This window comes from Pelodiscus sinensis, chromosome 3, assembly GCF_052426305.1.
Source record: "Pelodiscus sinensis isolate ZL-2025 chromosome 3, ASM5242630v1, whole genome shotgun sequence".
NCBI classification, from domain to species: Eukaryota; Metazoa; Chordata; order Testudines; family Trionychidae; genus Pelodiscus; species Pelodiscus sinensis.
Genome location: NC_143054.1, coordinates 155,677,978 through 155,698,327, shown reverse-complemented (window position 1 = coordinate 155,698,327; position 20,350 = coordinate 155,677,978). Strand labels below are relative to the sequence as shown.

At 43.5% G+C, this 20,350-nt stretch overlaps 1 protein-coding gene across 8 annotated transcripts in view; it reads right to left on the bottom strand.

Moving 5' to 3' along the window:
• The window catches only part of MARK1 (microtubule affinity regulating kinase 1), a 112,510-nt gene that overhangs the window by 41,449 nt on the left and 50,711 nt on the right, over nt 1–20,350 (bottom strand). For 7 of the 8 annotated variants that reach the window (XM_075925224.2, XM_075925225.2, XM_075925220.2 and 4 more), the window contains exons 2-5: nt 17,408–17,611; nt 16,684–16,737; nt 2,682–2,730; nt 1,056–1,121 (exon numbers count right to left, since the gene is read on the bottom strand). In XM_075925224.2, the coding sequence (XP_075781339.1) occupies nt 1,056–1,121; nt 2,682–2,730; nt 16,684–16,737; nt 17,408–17,611 (373 nt within the window). Of the gene's footprint in view, nt 1–1,055; nt 1,122–1,727; nt 2,113–2,681; nt 2,731–16,683; nt 16,738–17,407; nt 17,612–20,350 lie in introns of those variants that run through there. The other variant, XM_075925226.2, reaches the window with a different exon arrangement.

Here is a 20,350-nt window from a genome sequence, read left to right as displayed (position 1 = left end):
GGCCCCCTCTATATAAAAACTCAATATATCCATATGTAAAAATCCACCCATGCAACTGGGCTATGGAGGAAAAACACTGCCTGCAGGCTTTAGACAACTAGTTAGTCTGTATATTAAAACTATTTCAAATATGCCCACAGTCTTGAGGAGAGGGAGGGAAGCAGTCAGGAAAGATTCCTTTTTACTGCTCATATTTGTTTTCACTGCTCATATTTGTTTTCAACAGTTACTGTAGACTTACGAGAACGGGTTCCTTCCTAGTAAGACTTCAATTAATAAAAATTAATCTATTATAATGGGCATTAAATGAAAGAAGAATTTAAAAGTGCAGCTATACTAACAAAAAATAATTATGTAAAAGGCATACGATTCTAGATATAAAACTTGGCATCAGATTTGTACTGCACGACTTCACATCAGTTTTGGGAGATGTTTAAGACCAAAAAGCTCTTCACCAAATGGCTCTTAGATTCTCGTTGTTATTAGTCCCTCTTTCTCCCCCGTATATGACAAACGGCCATCTCCAGTTGGTGGTAGCTCTACTCCCTTTCCAGACAACATTTCTCATCTAGATGGAAGGCAGCTTCCCAAATATGTTTCCACAATCCATCTGGCTTTCTTTTTAATCTGCCTGGCCAGTTCTCATCCCCCAAATTCTAGACCTTCTTGCCTCTGTTGCATTGCTCTGACACATACGTTCAAGATGAAAGGCAGATGCTCTCCCCATTGCTGATGTAAGTATCAGAATGGCAGACAAATAAGGACTGAGCTTCTGCTAGAATTCAAGTCATATTATCTTCTGGTATTTTATAAAAATCAGCAATTACACAAACATCTGTAATGTGCATCATACTGTTAAATGACAGCACAACTGTACCTTAAAAGTTCTGGTTAGAGACTCAGGAGGGACTCCAGGAGGAAGATACCCAACGTGCAATAAACAAGACATAATACCTCCCCACATGTCAAGGTTAGTTTCAGCTGTGCATCTGTGCATGAAGATTTTTGGTCCCTTTTTAGTTTACCCACAGAACGAGAGTTCAAAAACTACTTACCCCCACTGGCATATTCCATTACCAAATACAGTGTCTTTTCTGTTTCAATAACTTCAAATAATTTTACTGGAAGAAAAAGGAATGAAAGATTGCAGCAAGCAGCAAAAATTAATTAATTTTTAAAAAACACAGCCCAAACACTTATTCTTTAAATTAATAAAGCTTATTAACCACTGACGCCATCAATCCAGAACAAAGATTTATATTCTTTTCGTTAGAAAACTTAGACAGTTTTGAGGCGGAAAAAAAGGATTGCATTGCAAGAATATCATGGATATATATAAAATCTTCTATAATTTTCTCAGAAGCATTTCACAAACAATCCAAAAATAAAATTAATGCTAAAATTAGTGGTTTTAGTTCTACACGGGAATTCTTATAAAAATATATATAAAAAAACCAAGTAAATTACTTCTCTATTACAACTCAGGGTTAGAGAAATTGTCGAGTTTTTCATCAACTTAAAAAGGCAAAGTTTAGGTGTCAAACTGACCAGATATTCTAATTGTTACAATCTGAAGGGCTCCTCGGTCAGAATATTATAGAACAAAACTACCATTGTTACGGGAGGGACAGAGGGTGATCTGTAAGATCTTAGAATACTGGAAATGCAGCACACACAATTCTAAGAACAGAGTAGAGGGAACACCTATTATGTAGTAACTTATATACCTTGTATGTAACAAGCCCTCTGGCCGATTCAGGAACATTAACTGTCTCTGGAACAAGACTGTCCAGCCCTCCTCAGCCAGAAGAATTGTCATCACAAAGTAGGGCTCTGAAGGTGGGGGCAACTGAAGCAGAGAAGGAAAATTACATACTTTGTAACTTGGTTTCTCTGAAGGTAGCAATCGGCAGATTTCTTGGGCCTATATCCTAGTTTCGTAGGGTGTGTCTAGACTACAGGGTTGTGTCGACAAAAGTGGACTTTTGTCGACAAAACTAAACCTGCGTCTACACTACCGCTGAGTTCGGTCGCCATAACGTTGACAGAACTCAGCAGTTTTGTCGACGCTGGTAAACCTCATTTTACGAGGAATAACGCCTTTTGTCGACAGAGTTCTGTCGACAGAAGGCATTATTGCATCTAAACTGTCCTTTGCGTCTACACTGCCATGTCGACAAAGCAGCTTGCTTTGTCGACAGAACTGAATGTAATCTAGACTCTTTGTCGACAGAAGGTTTGTCGACAGTACCTGTCGACAAACCTTCTGTCGACAAAAGCCTGTAGTCTAGACATACCCTTAGCGTAAGTGGCAGAACTCACTTAGCTAGCTCGAAGGCTTTTTAAACTCATCTGAGCAACAGAGAGTACGAGCCAGATCCCCTACTAGCTATCATAAACCACTGCCTTGCTATGCATTAGCCATTTTCTCTGAACAATGAGCCAAATTTATGCTTTCCTGTGAGCCAAATTTATGCTTGCCGTACTCGAGCAAGTACTCCCCCTGAAGTAAACAAGACAAGAGCAGGATTTGGCCCTAAGTGCATACTGTTCATCCATCTTAAAGACTTACTGGGTAAATAAAAAACAAATATACAAAATATATTCGAATAAAACAAATAAGAACATAACATCTAAGAACATAACATCAAAGTCACAACAAAAAGAAATCCAATTCCTACCTATACTGGGATGATTCAATATCTTCATTATTCGTACTTCTCGAAACAACTGTTAAGAAAACAAAACAGTTTTATTTACAGTGTGTTTGAGGGGAAGAGCTGCTTCAGACATGCTACTTTATACAGGGAATGGCAGCTGTAAAGCAATGTAAGTAGATTTCAACATCAGCATAGCCTGTTTTCAATATTATAATCAAGCACCAGACACAATTACAGTTTGGACCTTGCTGGTCCCGAACTAGGGAATTTGCTGGACCAGAGGGAGTCCCCTGATACCAGCTCCCCAGATCACTTTCCCTCCCCACTGCCAGCCACGACAGCCAAGACTGCCCTGTCTCCAGCTCCAGCCCCACTGCTGGGGCTGCCCCATTCCAGCCCCGGCTCCACCAGTCTACAGCCCTGGCCCTGCTATCAGGGCTGCCACATCCCCAACCCTGCTATTAAGGCTAACACGGCCCCTTGCTGTGCAACTGGGGCTCCAATGCCAGTTCCCACCAGCCCCGCAGGGCTCCGAGCCACCAGGGCTCCCAGCCAGGACTCCCTGGTCCAGGAACACCTGTGGTCTGCTGCTGAATGAGGGAGTCCCAGTTTTGGGAGGTCCAACCTGTACATTATTCACTGAACTAGACGTCAAACTCATTTTGTTGATGGCACTATTACATTTTTATTGTAACATTTGGCTGGAGTTAAAAAAAACTAGAGCCATATCCTATCTTCACTGCACAACAAAACTGCACTTGTTTCATAAGAAGGCATGCAAAAAGATATGTAGGCTCTTATATAGTAACAGCTTTTGCATTTCCATTGGCTTGAAACAGCAAAGGATATTTGCAGGACCTATTGCTATTTCTGGCCTTTGTTTAAGTGGCCAGCTGCACGTGCGATCAATTACCCAGTCTGCATACATAATTGTGCGTATGTGGGGGTACACACATGCAGCTTCATGTTTATGGTGTTAGGGAAAAAACTGGACCGAGAAGTATCATAAGGCTTCAGAGGCAACACAGTACAAAGATGAATGGAATCAGTTCATACATGCCAGAGCTGAAAAAGACCACACTGAAGTCACATCTGAAAGGCCTACACAGTGACAATTATGACAAGTCTCGTGATTCTATCCCCCCCTCTCCTTACTGGAATTGAGAGATGTCACAAAAAATCTCAGTTTAAGAATTATTCTAGCACTCATGGTGGCAGAGAAAAGCTTGCAAAAATGAAGTGAGCATGCCCTCAAGGCTCAAAAATCCAAAGGCAAATTAAAGAAACCAGATTTTTTTGTTTTTTAAAGTCAGGATTTTCAAATGTTGTCTCACGTTACAGATAACACCTGAGCTTTCCTTCACAGAAAAATGAACGTACTTTTATTGCCAAACGTATTCCCTGTGCTTGAATGTTCTCTAGACTTATGCTTAGGATAGACATATCGCAGACGTACTGTTCTGAGATCCAAGAAAGTCTCTTGCAGTTTTGGCACGCTGTCTCACTGTCTCAGCAGCTATGCATGCTGTATATTGTCTCTTTGACCAAAGCTAGCTAAATCCATAAGTGAGGTGCATGAGCAAAGACCACAGTAAATCCTGGCCACCTCTGGGGACTTGTGACTGAGGGAAATTTCCCAAAGAAAGGTTTTGCTTACAGAGGAGTACTGCTAACCCTCCTCAGAAAATAAACTGCCCTTTTGTATTCTGTAAATAGCACGATCTAAAAATAAACACAATCACAATTAATTTCCTGAACATTTTCTTCTCAGTGCACATCTTTAAGTTTCTTAAGACTTATTAAAGAAAGTAACATTTGCAGAAGTACAGGTTGGACCTCTCTGGTCCGGCATTATTTCATTACAAATACGTCAGACAGGCTCTGGTTTGTGATTTGGTATTTTGATTTTGTACATTACGTATCAACTGTTCACAACAATTATAGAATTAAACAAATTTGTCAGAAATGACCGGCCATATGGTAACAAATCTGAAGCTGCTAACTGTAGAACATTACAATCTCTGAGGAGCTTTTAGACAGGGAGCTAAAAAACAGCAATATTGACAAGAAAACCACAAAGACAGATTGTCTATTGTGGCAGAGCTCTGGCCTTGCCTCAGGGGTCCTGCACTTCTAGGCAGATAGTGTTTGCCTTAGAGGCTCGCTGTGGCCCTTCATAGAGCTTCTCGCCTTTTACTAGAGGAAAGGGCCACAGCCTACAGAACCACCCTCATCACAGGCCAGTCAAATAGATTTCTGGGGCAAACCCCTTTAGTCTCAGACATACCCTTCTGGGGTTACCTTTGTAGTTGTCGGGCTGGGGGGGGAGCCTGGGCTCACCCTGTCAGCCAGGTTCCAGCCCAGAGATCCTAATGGCAGCGGCAGCAGGTAATAATTCCTCTACCACCAGAGTCGCAGCTTTTTCCTGAGCCACTTCCCCAACCAACTCTTCCCAGGACCATTCTCCTGGTACCTTAACAGGCTGCAGATGTTCTGAATAGCCTGCTGCTTCTGGCAAGCTTTTAATTGGACCCAGGTTCTTTCCTGATTGCACTGCAGTAGCCCCTTCCCTGGTTACTCAGGGAAAAGAAAACTGTTCACCCAGCACCCAGCAGATCTATCTTCCATCAGACTATGGTAGCTCACTGGCATGGTTCTGTCACACTGTATTAAAATAGTGATAAAAATGTAGCCGTGTTAGTCTGGGGTAGCTGAAGCAAAATGCAGGACAATGTAGCACTTTAAAGACTAACAAGATGGTTTATTAGATGATGAGCTTTCGTGGGCCAGACCATGTGCCAAAAGTGTCCGTCTGCTATGTACATTGGACAAACGTCTCAGACACTTCGCCAAAGGATTAATGCCCACAAAACAGATATCAGACAAGATCACAAAGAGAAAACAGTTTCTTGCCATTTTAACCAGAAAGGACACTCTCTCAATGACTTAGCCACCTGCATTCTGCTACAAAGACCTTTTACATCTGCACTTGAAAGGGAATCCTCTGAACTGTCATTCATGTTAAAATTCTGATAGAGATGTAGCCGTGTTAGTCTGGTGTAGCTGAAACAAAATACAGGACTATGTAGCACTTTAAAGACTAACAAGATGGTTTATTAGATGATGAGCTTTCGTGGGCCAGACCCACTTCCTCAGATCAAATAGTGGAAGAAAATAGTCACAACCATATATACCAAAGGATACAATTTAAAAAAATGAACACACATGAAAAGGACAAATCACATTACAGAACAGAAGGGGGATTTGGGGGGGGGGGGGAAGGAAGGTGAATGCCAGTGAGTTAATGATATTAGAGGTGGGGAAGGGGAAATGTCTGTGAGTTAATAGAATTAGAGGTGATAATTGGGGAAGCTATCTTTGTAATGTGTAAGATAGCCGGGGTCTTTGTTAAGTCCGGTGCGAAGAGTGTCGAATTTTAGCATGAATGCCAGTTCAGAGGATTCCCTTTCAAATGCAGATTTGAATGTCTTCTGAAGTAGGATGCAGGTTAGCAGGTCATTGAGACTGTGTCCTTTCTGGTTGAAATGACAAGCAACTGTTTTTTCTTTGTGATCCTGTCTAATGTCTGTTTTGTGGGCATTGATTCTTTGGCGAAGTGTCTGAGACGTTTGTCCAATGTACATAGCAGACGGACACTTTTGGCACATGATAGCATAGATTATATTTCTGGAGGCGCAGGAATATGTATTCTTGATCTTGTAACTCACTTGGTTAGGCCCAATAATGGTGTCAGCAGAGTGAATATGTGGACAAAGCTGGCAGCGGGGTTTGTTGCAAGTGAAAGTACCAGGGTTGGTATTAGTGTGGTATGTCCTGTGGTTGTTGGTAAGAATCATCTTGAGATTAGGTGGTTGTCAATCACAAAACTGCCTTATTCTTCATGCCCCGGCAGGATCTTCTAATGATGCATTCTTCCGAGAAAAAATTAAAAAACTAATAGTCTTGCAGCACCTTAGAGTCTAATAAAACATACAGATGGTATCATGATTTTTCATGGGCACAACCTGCTTCTTCAGATGAATGGAGTTATTAAAGGTCCAGTTTCCAAATACAGTAAAACCTGTGTTATCCAGCATGCCCGGGGATTAGGACGTGCCGATAACCAGAATTTTTAGGTTATCTGAGGGAGGGGGGACGGGAGCCGTACGGGGCCTACAGAAGGTGGTAGTGGGCATGGGAACCGTTCGGGGGCCTGGATGTGGCCTGCTAGGGGGGCCATGAGCTGTGGGGGGTGGGTGGGATGCGGCCTGGTGAAGGGGGGTGGGAGCCAGGAGAGGAGAGGGGGGACTGGCATTCCAGGGGTGCCAGGAGCCGTGGGCAAGCTGAGATGCTTGCTGTTGGCTGTCATTCGCCTCTCCCCCAGGTAGCTACACTCTTCTGAGGAGCAATCCAGTACTTAAAGGGATAGTTTATTTATTTATTTTTGCTTTTCCCGGCGTCAGAAATTTGCTGGTTTCTACAGTTTTTTGGATACTTAAGTTCCAGATAGCGGAGATTTTACTCTAAATAGCAAAGGGGGGGGGGGGGGGGGAAGAAGGCAAAAAGGGAAAAAAAGGAAAAGAATAGTCAATTAGAGTGTCCATGCTACCTGAAGCTGATAGAGAAGGTAATAAGTGTTCTTAAGTATCCATTGTTTGTTTTTTTATGTCATTAGGATGTGGAATGTAGCAGACCATCCACCCAATGTCTTTGTTCATACCTCTGTTGAAGGAATCAAACTTTGTAAATGAAGTTAAGTTCTAAGGCTTCCCTGTTGAGCTGGCTTGTGAAATTGGCCTGAAACAATATACAGGCAGTCCCCGACTTACGCGGATCCGACTTATGTTGGATCCGCAGTTACGAATGGGGCTCGCCCCGGAGGACACGGACTGTGGGACCTCGCGGTCCTGCCGCCCGTGTACTCCGGGGCTTTCTCCGCGTCTCCCTGGTCTGCGGAGGGCTTTGCAAAGCCTTGGGGAAGCCGGCGCGCCTGGGCTGCCCCGCTGCCCGAGCTCTCCCCCCCCCCCCGCGGCTTTGCAAAGCCTCGGGGAAGCCGGCAGCGGGACAGCCCAGACGCCCCGTGGCTGTCCCGCTGCTGGCGTCCTCAGAGGCTTTGCTCCCCGTCTCCCTGGTCTGCTGGTCTCCAGCAGACCAGGGAGACGGGGAGCAAAGCCGTGGAGGACCCAGGCGGCAGGACCGCGGTGCGTCTCGGTCCGCCGCCCGCGTCTTCCTGGTCTGCTGGGGTGGGGGCGCAGCTAGTACCCCCCCCCCCCCCCCAAGCAGACTAGGCTTTTCTCCGGACGCCTGTGGCAGAGCAGCTGGGGTGCTGCCGGTTGGTCCCCCAGCTGCTCTGCCCCAGGCGTCCTGATTCAGCCGCTGCTGGTCAGTTTCAGCAGCGGCTGAATCAGGACACCTGGGGCAGAGCAGATGGGGTGCTGCTGGGTTGGTCCAGTAGCGCTGAGGAGCGGCGCTACTGGAGCAACCCAGCAGCACCCCAGCTGCTCTGCCCCAGGCGTCCCCAAGTCAGCTGCTGCTGAAACTGACCAGCGCTGACTACAGGAAGCCCGAGGCAGAGTTCCAGGGGTTCTTAAGTTGATTCTGTATGTAAGACGGAACTGGCGGTCAGTTTCAGCAGCGGCTGAATCTGGACGCCAGTTCCGACTAACATACAGATTCAACTTAAGAACAAACCTACAGTCCCTATCTTGTACGTAACCCGGGGACTGCCTGTAGTGACTTTGAGATCTATTACTGAATACCCAGGCAAGTTAAAATGTTCCCCAACAGGTTTGTGTGTGTTGCCTTATCAGGTATCTGATTTGTGTCCATTAATTCTTTTTCAGACGGACTGTCCAGTTTGGCCAATATACATGGCAGAGACGCATTGTTGACATTTGATGGCATAGATCACATCAGTGCATGTACAGTTATATGAGCCTCTGATGTGGTTGTTTGGTCCTGTGATGATATCACTTCTGTAGATGTGTGGATAGAGTTGGCACCAGGGCTAATTGCAGGGGTAAGTTCCTGGATGAGTATGATGAAGGGGCACTGCGTGATTACTGGGAAGAATTTGTTTGAGGTTTGCGGATTGCCTATGGGGGAGGCCTGTGAGATTGAGGGGTCATTTGCTAGGATAGGTTGTAGAGTCCTGATAATGCACTGGAGGGGGTTAAGTTGGGGGCTGTAGGTAACGACAAGTGGTGTCCTGTTTTCTTTTCTAGCTCTATCTTGAAGTAGCTGATATTTGGGTACTCGTCTGGCTCTGTCCATCTGTTTTTTTATTTCGGGGGGAGGGGGGGGTATTTTAGTTTTAAGAATGCTCTATAGAATCCTGTAGGTGTTTGTCTCTGTCTGTGGGACTGGAGTAAATCTGGTTGTATCTTAGGTCTTGGCTGTATACAATAGATTTTGCATTCTTCTGTCTCTCTCACCTGTGAAATAGAGCTGCTGGGTGTGTTATGATGCGCGCACAGCACCAGGTGGTGGCAGGGCTGCCCCTTTTCACCCAATAGCCCAATGGCCAGCTCATTTACCAATGAAGTGGGAGATGGGTTCAAGTTCTCTTCAATGTAGGGCAGGAACTGAACTCATTTCTTCTAGATCCCATTTGAGTTCCATAACCACTGGGATATAGTGTATTGGGGGGTGGGCCTCTTTCATTCTCTTCTGCTGGAGCTGTTCCACTTTCTACCAAATACTCAGAATCATTGGAGCAGGAACTAGAATCTGGGTTTCCTGACTGCTCTAACTAGAGAAAACATGTAATCAATTGCCAGACCACTAAGAGCAGTGGTTCCCAACCGCTGGTCCGCAGACCGGCTGTGAACTGCTGGCTGCCAGGCCACGCCCATGCCAGCTGCTTCGGGACCAGGCCTAGGATATACCCTTGGCACGTGGCTGCAGCTGAAGATGGCTGTTTGTGGCAGCTCTTGGGTACACATTTTGGCAGACCGATAGCATTTTATTTGCATATCCATTATCTGTATAACAAATATGCAGATATGCAAATAAAATGTTACTGGTCTGCCGAAAGTTTGTGAATGAGTTTGCCAGTCTGCAGTATAAAAAAGGTTGGGGACCACTAACTCAGGCTATGTCTACACTACACTATTTTTGCAGAAGAGGAAATGCAAATGAAGCACACATTAGCATTTATCGTGCTCTCATTTGCATAGTCTCTTCCGATCCTTTTTGCAGAAGAGGCTTTTGTGCAAAAAAAAAAAAAAAAAAAAAAATATGCAATGTAGACAGGGCCATTTTGCACAAAAAAATCCCCTTTTGCGCAAGATCCCTTTTGCCTCAAAAAATGAGGTTTACAGGGTTCTTGCTCAAAAGGGGTTTTGCATAAAATGGCCCCGTCTACACTGTTTTTTTGCGCAAAAACCTCTTCTGCAAAAATAGCGCAGTGTAGGCATACCTTCAGAGGAAACCCACATGCAGAAATACATAAGTATGCCAGTACAAAGGAGTGAAATATGTGGAATAGTCCACATTATTTTTTAAAAAACACAAAATATATGGATTCTTAATTTCCATATTAATAGTCAAGTTTAAGATATGTAGCCTTCAATAATGTCTTTGCGCCATTTACTCCAAACACAAAAAGACTGAAAAATGAAACCTTCTCAGGTGTAATCATCCTAAACGTCCGATGTTCAGAAAGTAGTAAAAACAATCCTAAAGCATATCACAAAAAGCCAAGTACTCTTCCATAAACACCAGCAGCTTCACAGCTGCTCAAATGAAAAAGTCTGTGCAACTCAGGAATATGCGGTCTATATTTCCAACTTCTTGAAACGTGCATCAAGTACAAGGATGACTGATCAAAACATAGTACACATTTTACTACAGAGAACTCCATGGGGAGCGTACAAAATAAATTGTAAATAGTTTTGTAGGTTCTTCGAAGATTATAGGTCATTACCATTGGAAATTCAGTTGAAATCTTCCTTCATCTAATTAAAGACCTGGAAACACATGAGGGAGTGAGGAGGGGAACCCTGAAAAGTGATTTGGAGATGTTATGGGACCTTTCCATTACTTAGCTAATAATGTGACACAGAGTTTTCTTCTGCACATTTAAATATTGAAAATTCAAATTTCTAACTCCAAATCTGTGTTTGCAAAGTTGGTTGCATCACAGCTCATTACAACAAAATGCTAAAAAAATGTTTCTGTTTATGGAAGATGGAATAGCTGGACTCAGAAATCTGTCAATTTTTAAAAAGCATGCTCTCCTGTCCAGGCAGCGCAGTTCTGATTGAGCCATGGCTCTACCACATTCAGATTGGATCTACCCAAAGCTCTGAAATAGTTCAACTGCTGAAAAAAGAAATAAGGTGCTAAGCCTGCACGGATACCTCAGGTCAGACAAATGCTAACTCAGGGTATGGCCACACTGCAATTAAAAACCTGGGCTGGCCAGTGCCAGATGGCTTGACTAAGGGCTGTTTAATTGGATGTAGATGTTTAATTGGATCTAGGTGGGTCCCAGAGCCCAGGGTTCAGACCAAGCCCAAACATCTACACAAGCAATTAAGTGGTCCCTTAGTCTGCCAGTTGAAGCCAGCTGGCACAGGCTAAGTGCAGGTGTCTAACTGCAGTGTAGCTATACCATCACTCAGTCAAGTTTATCAAAACTGGAGAGACTAATGTTATATTAGTATGTTTTCCCTACAGAACTACAAGTTTTTCATTCTGGACACATCTTTATGTCTGAAGAATAAATATGTTTATGAAGTTCTCTCAGTATGAATTTCATATTTCATTTTATAAAAAATTAGAGTTTCTTCTGCCCTACCAATAAAAATGAGTGGATTTTTATAGCACGAGTAAAAACTGACCATAAACTAAGATCTGAGCTACAGGAAGTTTATTAACTTCCAGTGCTGACACTTGGATACCAAGGATGACTGGTCAAACAGAATGTTAAAGGGTAATTGCATTCAAATAGGTCAGCAGCTATTACACTTCTGGGAGACATGATCTTCCCCAAGAAAATAATCATGTTAGTCATCTGCAAACAAATCAGATATACAGTTCTCACATTTGGAGCACAAGAATTAAGAATAAAAAAATGCACATTCTTACAGACAACATAATTTCTGCACCAGGATTTCCACTGTACACTTACCGTAGGTTAATAGATAATTCATGTGCATTACATGTAGTTAGCAAACCATTTCGCAACACTATAATAAATCTAGAATCCCCCAACACCAAATCTGAATGTCAGAATAATTTGTATTGATCAAAAAGATTTCCTGAACTTCCTCAGGGCACAGTAAGGGTTTTCTAGGGAAACAGGCCTTGGTAAATATCTGAAGTTTGACCTTTAGACCTTCTTTTAACATCTCCATCATGTACCTCTGTGGCAGTGGGCCTTGCTAAGCAAAAAAGCAACAGAAGGGAAACTCCTCAGGGGCTTGATTCTGAAGAATGCTGAGCACCCTAAACCTCCCAAGATTTCAATGAGACTCAAGAGTATTCAGAACCTCTCAGGACTGAGCTCTAAGAAAACAGACTTCTTGGAATGCTGTGCTAAACACATTTCAGACACCAAAATAATCAATACGTGACTGTAATTTCTTTTGACAGGGATCTCGTGACAATGCTGACTTCCTTCACACTTCTTCAATTATGTCATTTACCGAGTCAAGCAACCCTACTACTTCTCTACCCTGACTGGCTCCTACAATCTCAGTCACCTATTTGCTGAGTGGTTCCTTCCTCCATTCCTCTCCCTTATCTCTTTGCTGTAGAAAATGTTGCTGACTTTTCCAAAGAAAAATGCAAAGATTGGTGTGCTCTTCCTACTCGCCTTCCCTTTCCCTCCTACCACTTTCTCCTCCTTTCCCAATCACGGATGCAGAGGACCATCATCTTTTCACTTCCTCTAACTTCTCCACCTATCCTACCTACCCCATTTCATTTTGTCTCCTAATCTCCTTCCTCAAACTCATCCCTCCATCTTGCCAAGTCTTCTTGCCATCAAAATTCAAGCATGATTTGAGGTACATCTACACTAGAAATGAATGGTGATGTACGTTAGGTCGATTTACAATCACCGCAGTAATTGCTGTGGCGGTTCACATCTTCATTACCCTTCTTCTCTTTGTGAGGCATGTCCTCATCAGGAACACGTCCAATGACGTAAGAGGGGGCAGTGTGTGTGTGTGTGTGTGGAGGGGGGGGGGGGGAAGGTGTGAGAACCTAGGCTCTCAGGTCCACATGATGATCCCTCTGTTTCCTCCAAGCTCTTCGCCCACCAATGCCAGCAACGGGAAGCTTCTGGGCAGCAGCCTTGCTGAGAGTGAGAAACCAGGTAGCAGCTTGGCTGGGAGTGGGGAGCCAGGGGGATCAGCCGGACTCTGCGAAGGGTGGCGTGCAGCCCAACTGGGGGCAGGGAGCCTGGGAGCCCCACTTGCCCCCGTAATAGCCCAGCTTGCTTGTCAATTTCACAGTACCAGCCCAGAGTCATGACACTGACAAGAATGATAGCCAACAGCAGATGTAAGTAATATAGCGTCTGTATGGAGATAAGCCAACATAAGCCCAGCACTTCTCCTTGTGGTGGAGTCAGCATAGTAAGGCTCTTACATTGCCAGGAGGTTGTACTGCGTTCACTAATGTAATTAGGTCAAGGTAAGCTACCTTCCCATAATCTAATTGTGTAGTGTAAACCAAACTCCAGTCTCTTCCAACCTAAAAAAATCCAACTCTTGTTCCCTCCTGGATCTCCCTCTCATCTTGAATTTCATTGAACATGCTGTCTATAATAGTCATCTGAAATTTTATCAAGACAATTCTACCCTAGATTATCCTGCACCCCTGCGCTCTAGCGCTCAAAAAAATCTAACATCTTCCCAGCCAAAATCCAGGAAAAGCACTCTATTTGCACTCTCTACTTTAGAGTGTCATCTGGAGATGGTCCTGCTCACTCTCCCCTCCATCTGTGTGGGGATCTCAGAGGGCTCCATCCCTGGTCTCTTCTTCCTCTACATCAGGGGTGGGCAAGATACATCTCGTAGGCTGCATCCATCCCACCAAGCCATTGGATCCAGCCCGTGCGCTCCCTGCCAAGACCCTCAAGCACTCTGCAGCCACTGTTTTAAGCACAGGGCTGCTCCATGTGCCTCTCTGCTCTGGAGAGAGAGGGGGTGGCTTTGTGTGATTACTCCAACGCCCAGCGCAATCCTGAGCTCCTATTGGCCAGAAACAACTGGACAATAGGAACTGGCCCCAGGCCAATCTCTCAGCTCCTATTGGCTGGAAACAACCAGCCAATAGGAGCTGAGAGATTGGCTCTGGCCCAGGACAAGTCTTCCCCCTCCTGGAGCAAAGAACCAATGGAAGGTGCAGCCTGCATTTTCAAGTGGCAGGAGAGCCCATTCTGCCATAGAGGTGCTGCAGGGCTGCTGGCTGGGAGACGCTGAGCTAAGCGTCTCCCAGCCAAAGCCTGCCTCTGCCTCCACTGCCCCTCCTGCACCAAACTCCCTCCCCCAGGCCACCATCCAAAACCTCTGCAACCCCTGCCCCAGGTCCCAACTACCTCCCAGACCCTGTACCTCCTCCTAAAACCCTCTCCTGCACCCATACCCTCTCCCTGATCCAAGTCACAACCCCCTCTTTCATCCAAACTCCCTCTCAGACCTCACTATCTCCTGCACCCCAGTCTCTTACCCCATTCACCATTCTGCACCCAACCTCCACCCTAAATCCTGCAACTCCTCCACAGAAAAGAGTGACCCCATACCATTTTCCAAAATCTTGGAGTGCCCCTCCCCCCGCCATCTAAAATTATTGCTCAATGCTGCTCTACATATTATCTCTGGCCAATCTCATTGGCAAACACAAATTCAGCTTTCAATAGTAAATTTAACTCTCCACTCCGGATCTCTCTCTGCCTATCCCAACTAAAAATATCCTGCTGTCAGTTTAAAGTAATCATGACTAAAATGGAGTTCTGAATCTTTCCTCCATAAGCCCTTCCCTGTATTTCCTCTCTATCACTGTGGATGTAATCAAATTCCCAGTCACTCAGACCTACAATCTAGGTGTGTCTCAAATCAGCCCTTTAAGTTCTTCACATTCAGGCACTGAATCATATCACATTGTGCCACATAATATCTTGAAGATCCAGCTTTTCTTCCATCCACACAGCTGAACTCCATAAACTACATCCACCTTACTCGCCATTTTTCAAAAAGCAGCTCTGCACATTCTCCAATGATGCTCCAGATGGGTAGGCAGCTGATTTGCTGGTAGGCAGCTGATTTGCTGAGACCACTGTTTCCTTTTTTCTTCTCGGCTTTATTTTATCCACCTGCTGCCTGCAGTCTTACACATCCCAACACAAAGGTTAAACACCTAAGCTTTCTGTGACGAACTGAACAAGGACGAGACAGTTGAATTAACTCCAGCAACAAGCAGTGAGGCACACCCCAATAGTCCTTTCTTAGCTAGCCTAAGCAGCGTTAGTATGAAGATTCCCTTTGCTGGATATAGAAGCTCCGCATATGGCTGTTCCAATCTACCATGGAATTTAATTAGGACAGACGGCTTTTGTATAGATTTTCCATTTTGGGGTGAACTTGAACCTTAAAGACACACTGCAAATGATCTGTGATGCACATATTTAAAAAACAAAATCAGATCTTCACTGAAAACCAGTTGATCTGAGCTGGCTCACCAAAGGCAAAAAGTTATCACAACAATATGGCTGGCCGATAAGGCGGGGCGGGGCACTTTTTTTTGCATCAGGGGCCACTGACAGTCAAGGGCAGCACACAAGTGAGAAGCAAGGGAAAAAAACCCTCATTGTGGCCCTGGACTGAGAAAGAGAAAGACACTCCCCACATTCTCCTTGCACACCAGAGCCTGGGGGAAGGGCAGCCTAGTAGATTTTGTGTGCTAGAGCCCCCACGAGGGAACCCTGAGCCTTAGGGGCTGGATCCAGGCAAGCCAAGGGCCGCATCTGGCCTCCAACCCTGAAGTTCCCCACAACCCGCTACAAGGGGTTTATGAACAGTTTGTACTAAGAGAAAAATAGGAAGCCAGAAAAAACAAATCAGCTGTTTCTGTAACCACTTAAATAATTTCCATGAGATTATATACAACTAAAGTAATTGACAAGAACCCATTGAGATAATAAATAGAGCTGCAGGTTAGTTTAGGCTTACTAACTTTTAATGCCTCAAATGTGTTTTATTATTATGAAAAAGTCAATAGGACAAGTTAAATTAGGGAAAACTACTACTCATTACATTTTAAGTGAGGCGGTAGACATTTCTATATAGAATTATCCTACATTTGATTAATAGCAAAACTTCAAATGACAGTTTTCAGATCCAGCAAAACAAAGCCTGTGGGGAGGGGGAACATATGAGGGGAGAAGGGGGTGACAAACTAAGAACCATGTACAAAAACTATTGTCAGCACTAGGGATGTTTAAATAGCAGTTAGGAAGCTAATTGAGTAGTCGACAGAACTTCCATCAACCACTCAGTTAGTTGAGTCCTGGCTCCTGCCTGGTCCCAGATGCTGCAGCTTTGCTTTTTAAATGTAAAAGAGACACCAGAACTCAACTGTCCTGGCTTGCGCTGCGTCCCAGATGCTGTACCATTTCCCCCGCTGTGCCTCTGCCTCTCCTGCCCCCCATCCCGACCAACGAACACAGTGCTGGCTCCTCCCAGCACTGGCTCCTGCTCCCCCGCATTTGCTGCCGCTGTTACAGAGGAAACAAGGGGGGGGGGGGGAACAACTAGTCAAGTAGTGACTCAACTACCAGATAAGCCTAGGTTTATCGGATAGTCAACTATTTGACTAGTCGCCTCCATCCCTAGTCAGCACAAATTTAGGATTCCAGATATATTGTTAGGATAGCAGGACATGACTTTACTCCTTAGCAGCATACACACTATAAGCAGCTCACCAAAAGATTTCTACTTTTTTATAAAAATCTGTCTTCCTCTACAGGGCAATTGAATTGTTTACAAAATTACAGGGGTTCAACGCTTACCTTTTGTAGGCTAGTAGGATTTAGCTGGGTTTTATCTATTATTTTCACAGCCACCTAGGGAAAAAACACGTATAACTAAACTTGCAAAAACCTCTGACATTTTAAAAATGTTCATGTTAGCAGCTATACCCACTGCGTATCTAATGTGCACAGACATAGCTATGAAATGTGTGTACAATTGGCATAATTGCCATTCTATCTTCTACTCTACTCCCTATATTAGAATTTCTTAATAAGAATCCAACTGTGCTTTATCACTTTCCACTGTAGCTTCAGCATCAGTCAGTTTTACACTCCTGCCAGCACTGTGGAAATGTAAGAATACACCGAAACATATGTAGAAACCCAATAACAAGATATTTTCTTTTCCTTCAGGGTGTGCCTGAATTTTTTTTCCTTGGGTGGCAAAGAGGTTGGGAGGGAGGAGGAAAAAGGACAGAAATACATTTTGTCCCTGAAAGTAACAAATAAAAAACCAAACTCTCTAACATCTCACTTACAACTATACAGCCTTTCCCAAAAAGGAAGTTTTCAAATAGAATTTAATTTCTATCTTCTCCACAAGTACTGCTATTGGTTCTATTTTCTTTGCATTATTTTTTGCAATATTAAGTTTTTCAATAATCAAGGATGCCGTTGGAAACAATGTTAGGACCCTTTTTGTAGAAAACTACACATGAAGGCAACACAAAATACTTCAATTAGCCACATTCAAAAAGCTTACTTCTCTTCCAGTAAGAACATGTCTTGCCAGCTTCACTTTGGCAAAGTTTCCTTTTCCTATTGTTTTTAGTAAGCGATAATTTCCAATGTGAGGGTGTTCTTCATTTGTAGATGTAATTGAGTTTCTACATCGGGGGATGTTTTGTCTGCTACTTGATTTGGTGGGCTGGACATGTGGTTCAGTGTACCCATCCACAGAAGTATGCTATAAGGAAACAAACAAAAAAATAGTTTTTAAACTGTTACAAAATATTTTGAGTGCAAAAATCTGAATCCATAATATTTAAAAAGCTATCAATTTTCAACCGTAACTTAAATAGATTTGTTGCCAGTAGGAGAAGTTTGATTCATGCAACAAGAAGGAAATTAGAGAGACACGCAAGAGCTGCTTCCAAAATGTAAGCAAAAACAATATTTGGACTCATCAAAACCATTAAAGCATTCACAGATTTTTCTTCAAATATGAACATGTGCTATTAAAACACAAACTTTAATATAGTACGTGTTAATTATCAAATCTAGATTTAAGCATCTTTGAGCTCTTAAAAAAAATACAAAAGTACTTTCATCTCTAAACAGTCACCATTATTTTCCCTGAAGATGTGAATAAAAAGTATATTTTCACGAAGTGCAAGAAAGATGCAGTTAATCAGCTGTCGGACAATATTTTCATTAAAACAGTACGTATTAGGGATGTTAAATATTGGTTAATTGAATAGTCGATTAACCTCATAAATTCTTATTGGTTAGTCGACTATTCTATACTCCTGGTGCATCTCCTATCTGGAGACGAGGGGTCTGAGCTCCTGGAACCGGCATGAGACGGAACTGAGCTGGGCTGCCTGCCTCCTAATACACTTTAAATTCAGAGCCACAGCAGGGGTAGGTCCCGGACCCAGTGCAATCCTGGACTGAGATGGGTTGCTGGCCAGCCTGCTAAAAAATTTATTGGCAAGGGGTGGAGAGGAAATGTGTGTAGTCTACAGTATTAGCCTATAAGCTTATACTTATCAGTTAATCCACTACACTATTACATTCCTAGTACGTATTTGAAATGGAGAATAAAATCTTAAATGCCAACTGTGCTCCAAGAATATTTTTACTTCCATAACTTTTAGATATGTTTATACTTTCAATATAAAAAACCCCTGAAATTATTAACTCCCTAATTTTAATAAAATGGATTTTTCTACCAAAAATAGTCCCACATCTATAAAGTCTATTGCTAGTAAGTCACCAAAACAAAGACATAAAAAGGCTGTGCTAATCACCAGTGTAGGAAGATGAGGGTCTGAAACGTAAGCCCATGTATCACAGGCCAGGTATGAGGCCTTGGTCAAGACTTTGCTAATGTAAAGCGAAGTTAAGTCATGAGAAAGATGCAGGCCCTGCTCATAGAAACTGGCAAGGAGAGGGCTTATATTACAGAAACACTTATACCTAAGCAGTACTACGCACAGGCTGTAAGCACATTCCAGAGGAGTCGTAACAGAACACCTCGTTAAGAAACATCTTGGTACCCACTTCACCCCTCACAAACAACATACATATTGATCCAGGTTCAGGACCAGGCGTGAGTTGACAGCATGATGGATAGTAATGGAAACCCTCTTTATGTGAGGTAAGGGGCGGTAACTAACTAACTAACAGAGGGTGGGAACTTGACACATCAGGATTGATGTGTAACTTGTTTGTACCTGTGTTTAAAAGTGCATCCCAAAGGGTGGTTGTTGACTGACTGTGGGGGTGATGCTAGAATCCAGGGCGTATATTTGGATGTTAGTCCATTATCACGGTGTACATATGTATAGTGGCACAGCAGCGAGTCTGTTCGCTGACAGCTATTATTGTATGTCGCTGGCAATAAACTTACTCAGGTGCTTTTGATCCTTATCTGATTAGTGGTCTCTGGGGGCTCTCTCCGAGTCTGTCGTGTTGACTAATTGCACATGGTTAACACGTTAGACGGGGAGCACACGCACGCATGAAGCTGAAAGTTTATCATCATTGACTAAGTAGAGGACCTGTCTGATGACCCACAGTAGAGTTGTGAAACTGTTACTGGTTAAGTCAGTAGTGTAATCCTACTGTGTCTCCACATCTTAGCGTCCAAAGGGCTAGCTCTGTTTTCTGGTGTTATACATACAACATCACTTGTACAAGTTCGCGTCTCCTTCCTCTCGCCTCAAATCACAACAACCTTTTCCCCCACAAAAAACTTGTAACTTGTGCAGATATAAATGTTTGCATCTGGGCTGAGGGGACCTCTGCTTGAAAATATGGCCGCTTATGCCTTTTGTTGATTATTCCTTTCTTGTGTTATAAGCCAGAGTGCTATCGAGCACCCAACTGACATTTTATATAGCAGTATATATAATGCATAATACCTGTATCATTTTATTTTTTCCCTTTCAAACCGGTCATTGTTAAACTTTTCCTACCTCCTCCTACACACAAACTGTCTAACATCAACAGCAGTTGCACACATATAGTGGAAGACCGTTCTTCCTCTAGTCCAGCGGTTCCCAACCTTTTCCAGATGGGGACCCATTTTGACAATTCAGGAAGACTTGGTGACCCAGGGCAATTCAAAAAATGTGTGAATAGCTCCTTTAGAGCCACCTGGGGAGATACCTGGAGACCCTTTTGAAATGTAATGGCAACCCATATTTGGGTCCTGACCTATAGGTTGGGAAACCCTGCTCTAATCCTTACCTCCACGTTGTAGAGAAGCACCTACTTCCTACAAGAGTATCCAAATTTACATTTGTACATTTAAAAAGTGGACAAAGCTGAATGCAGTGTTTGAGGTAAGGTACATCATTACATTAATTCTATATTCTCTACCCATGGAGTAAGTTTAAGGCAGAATTTAGGCCTGTATTCTGTAAAGCAGTGACTGAAAACGATTACAATCATGGTGGATCACCAACTGGACTTGAGC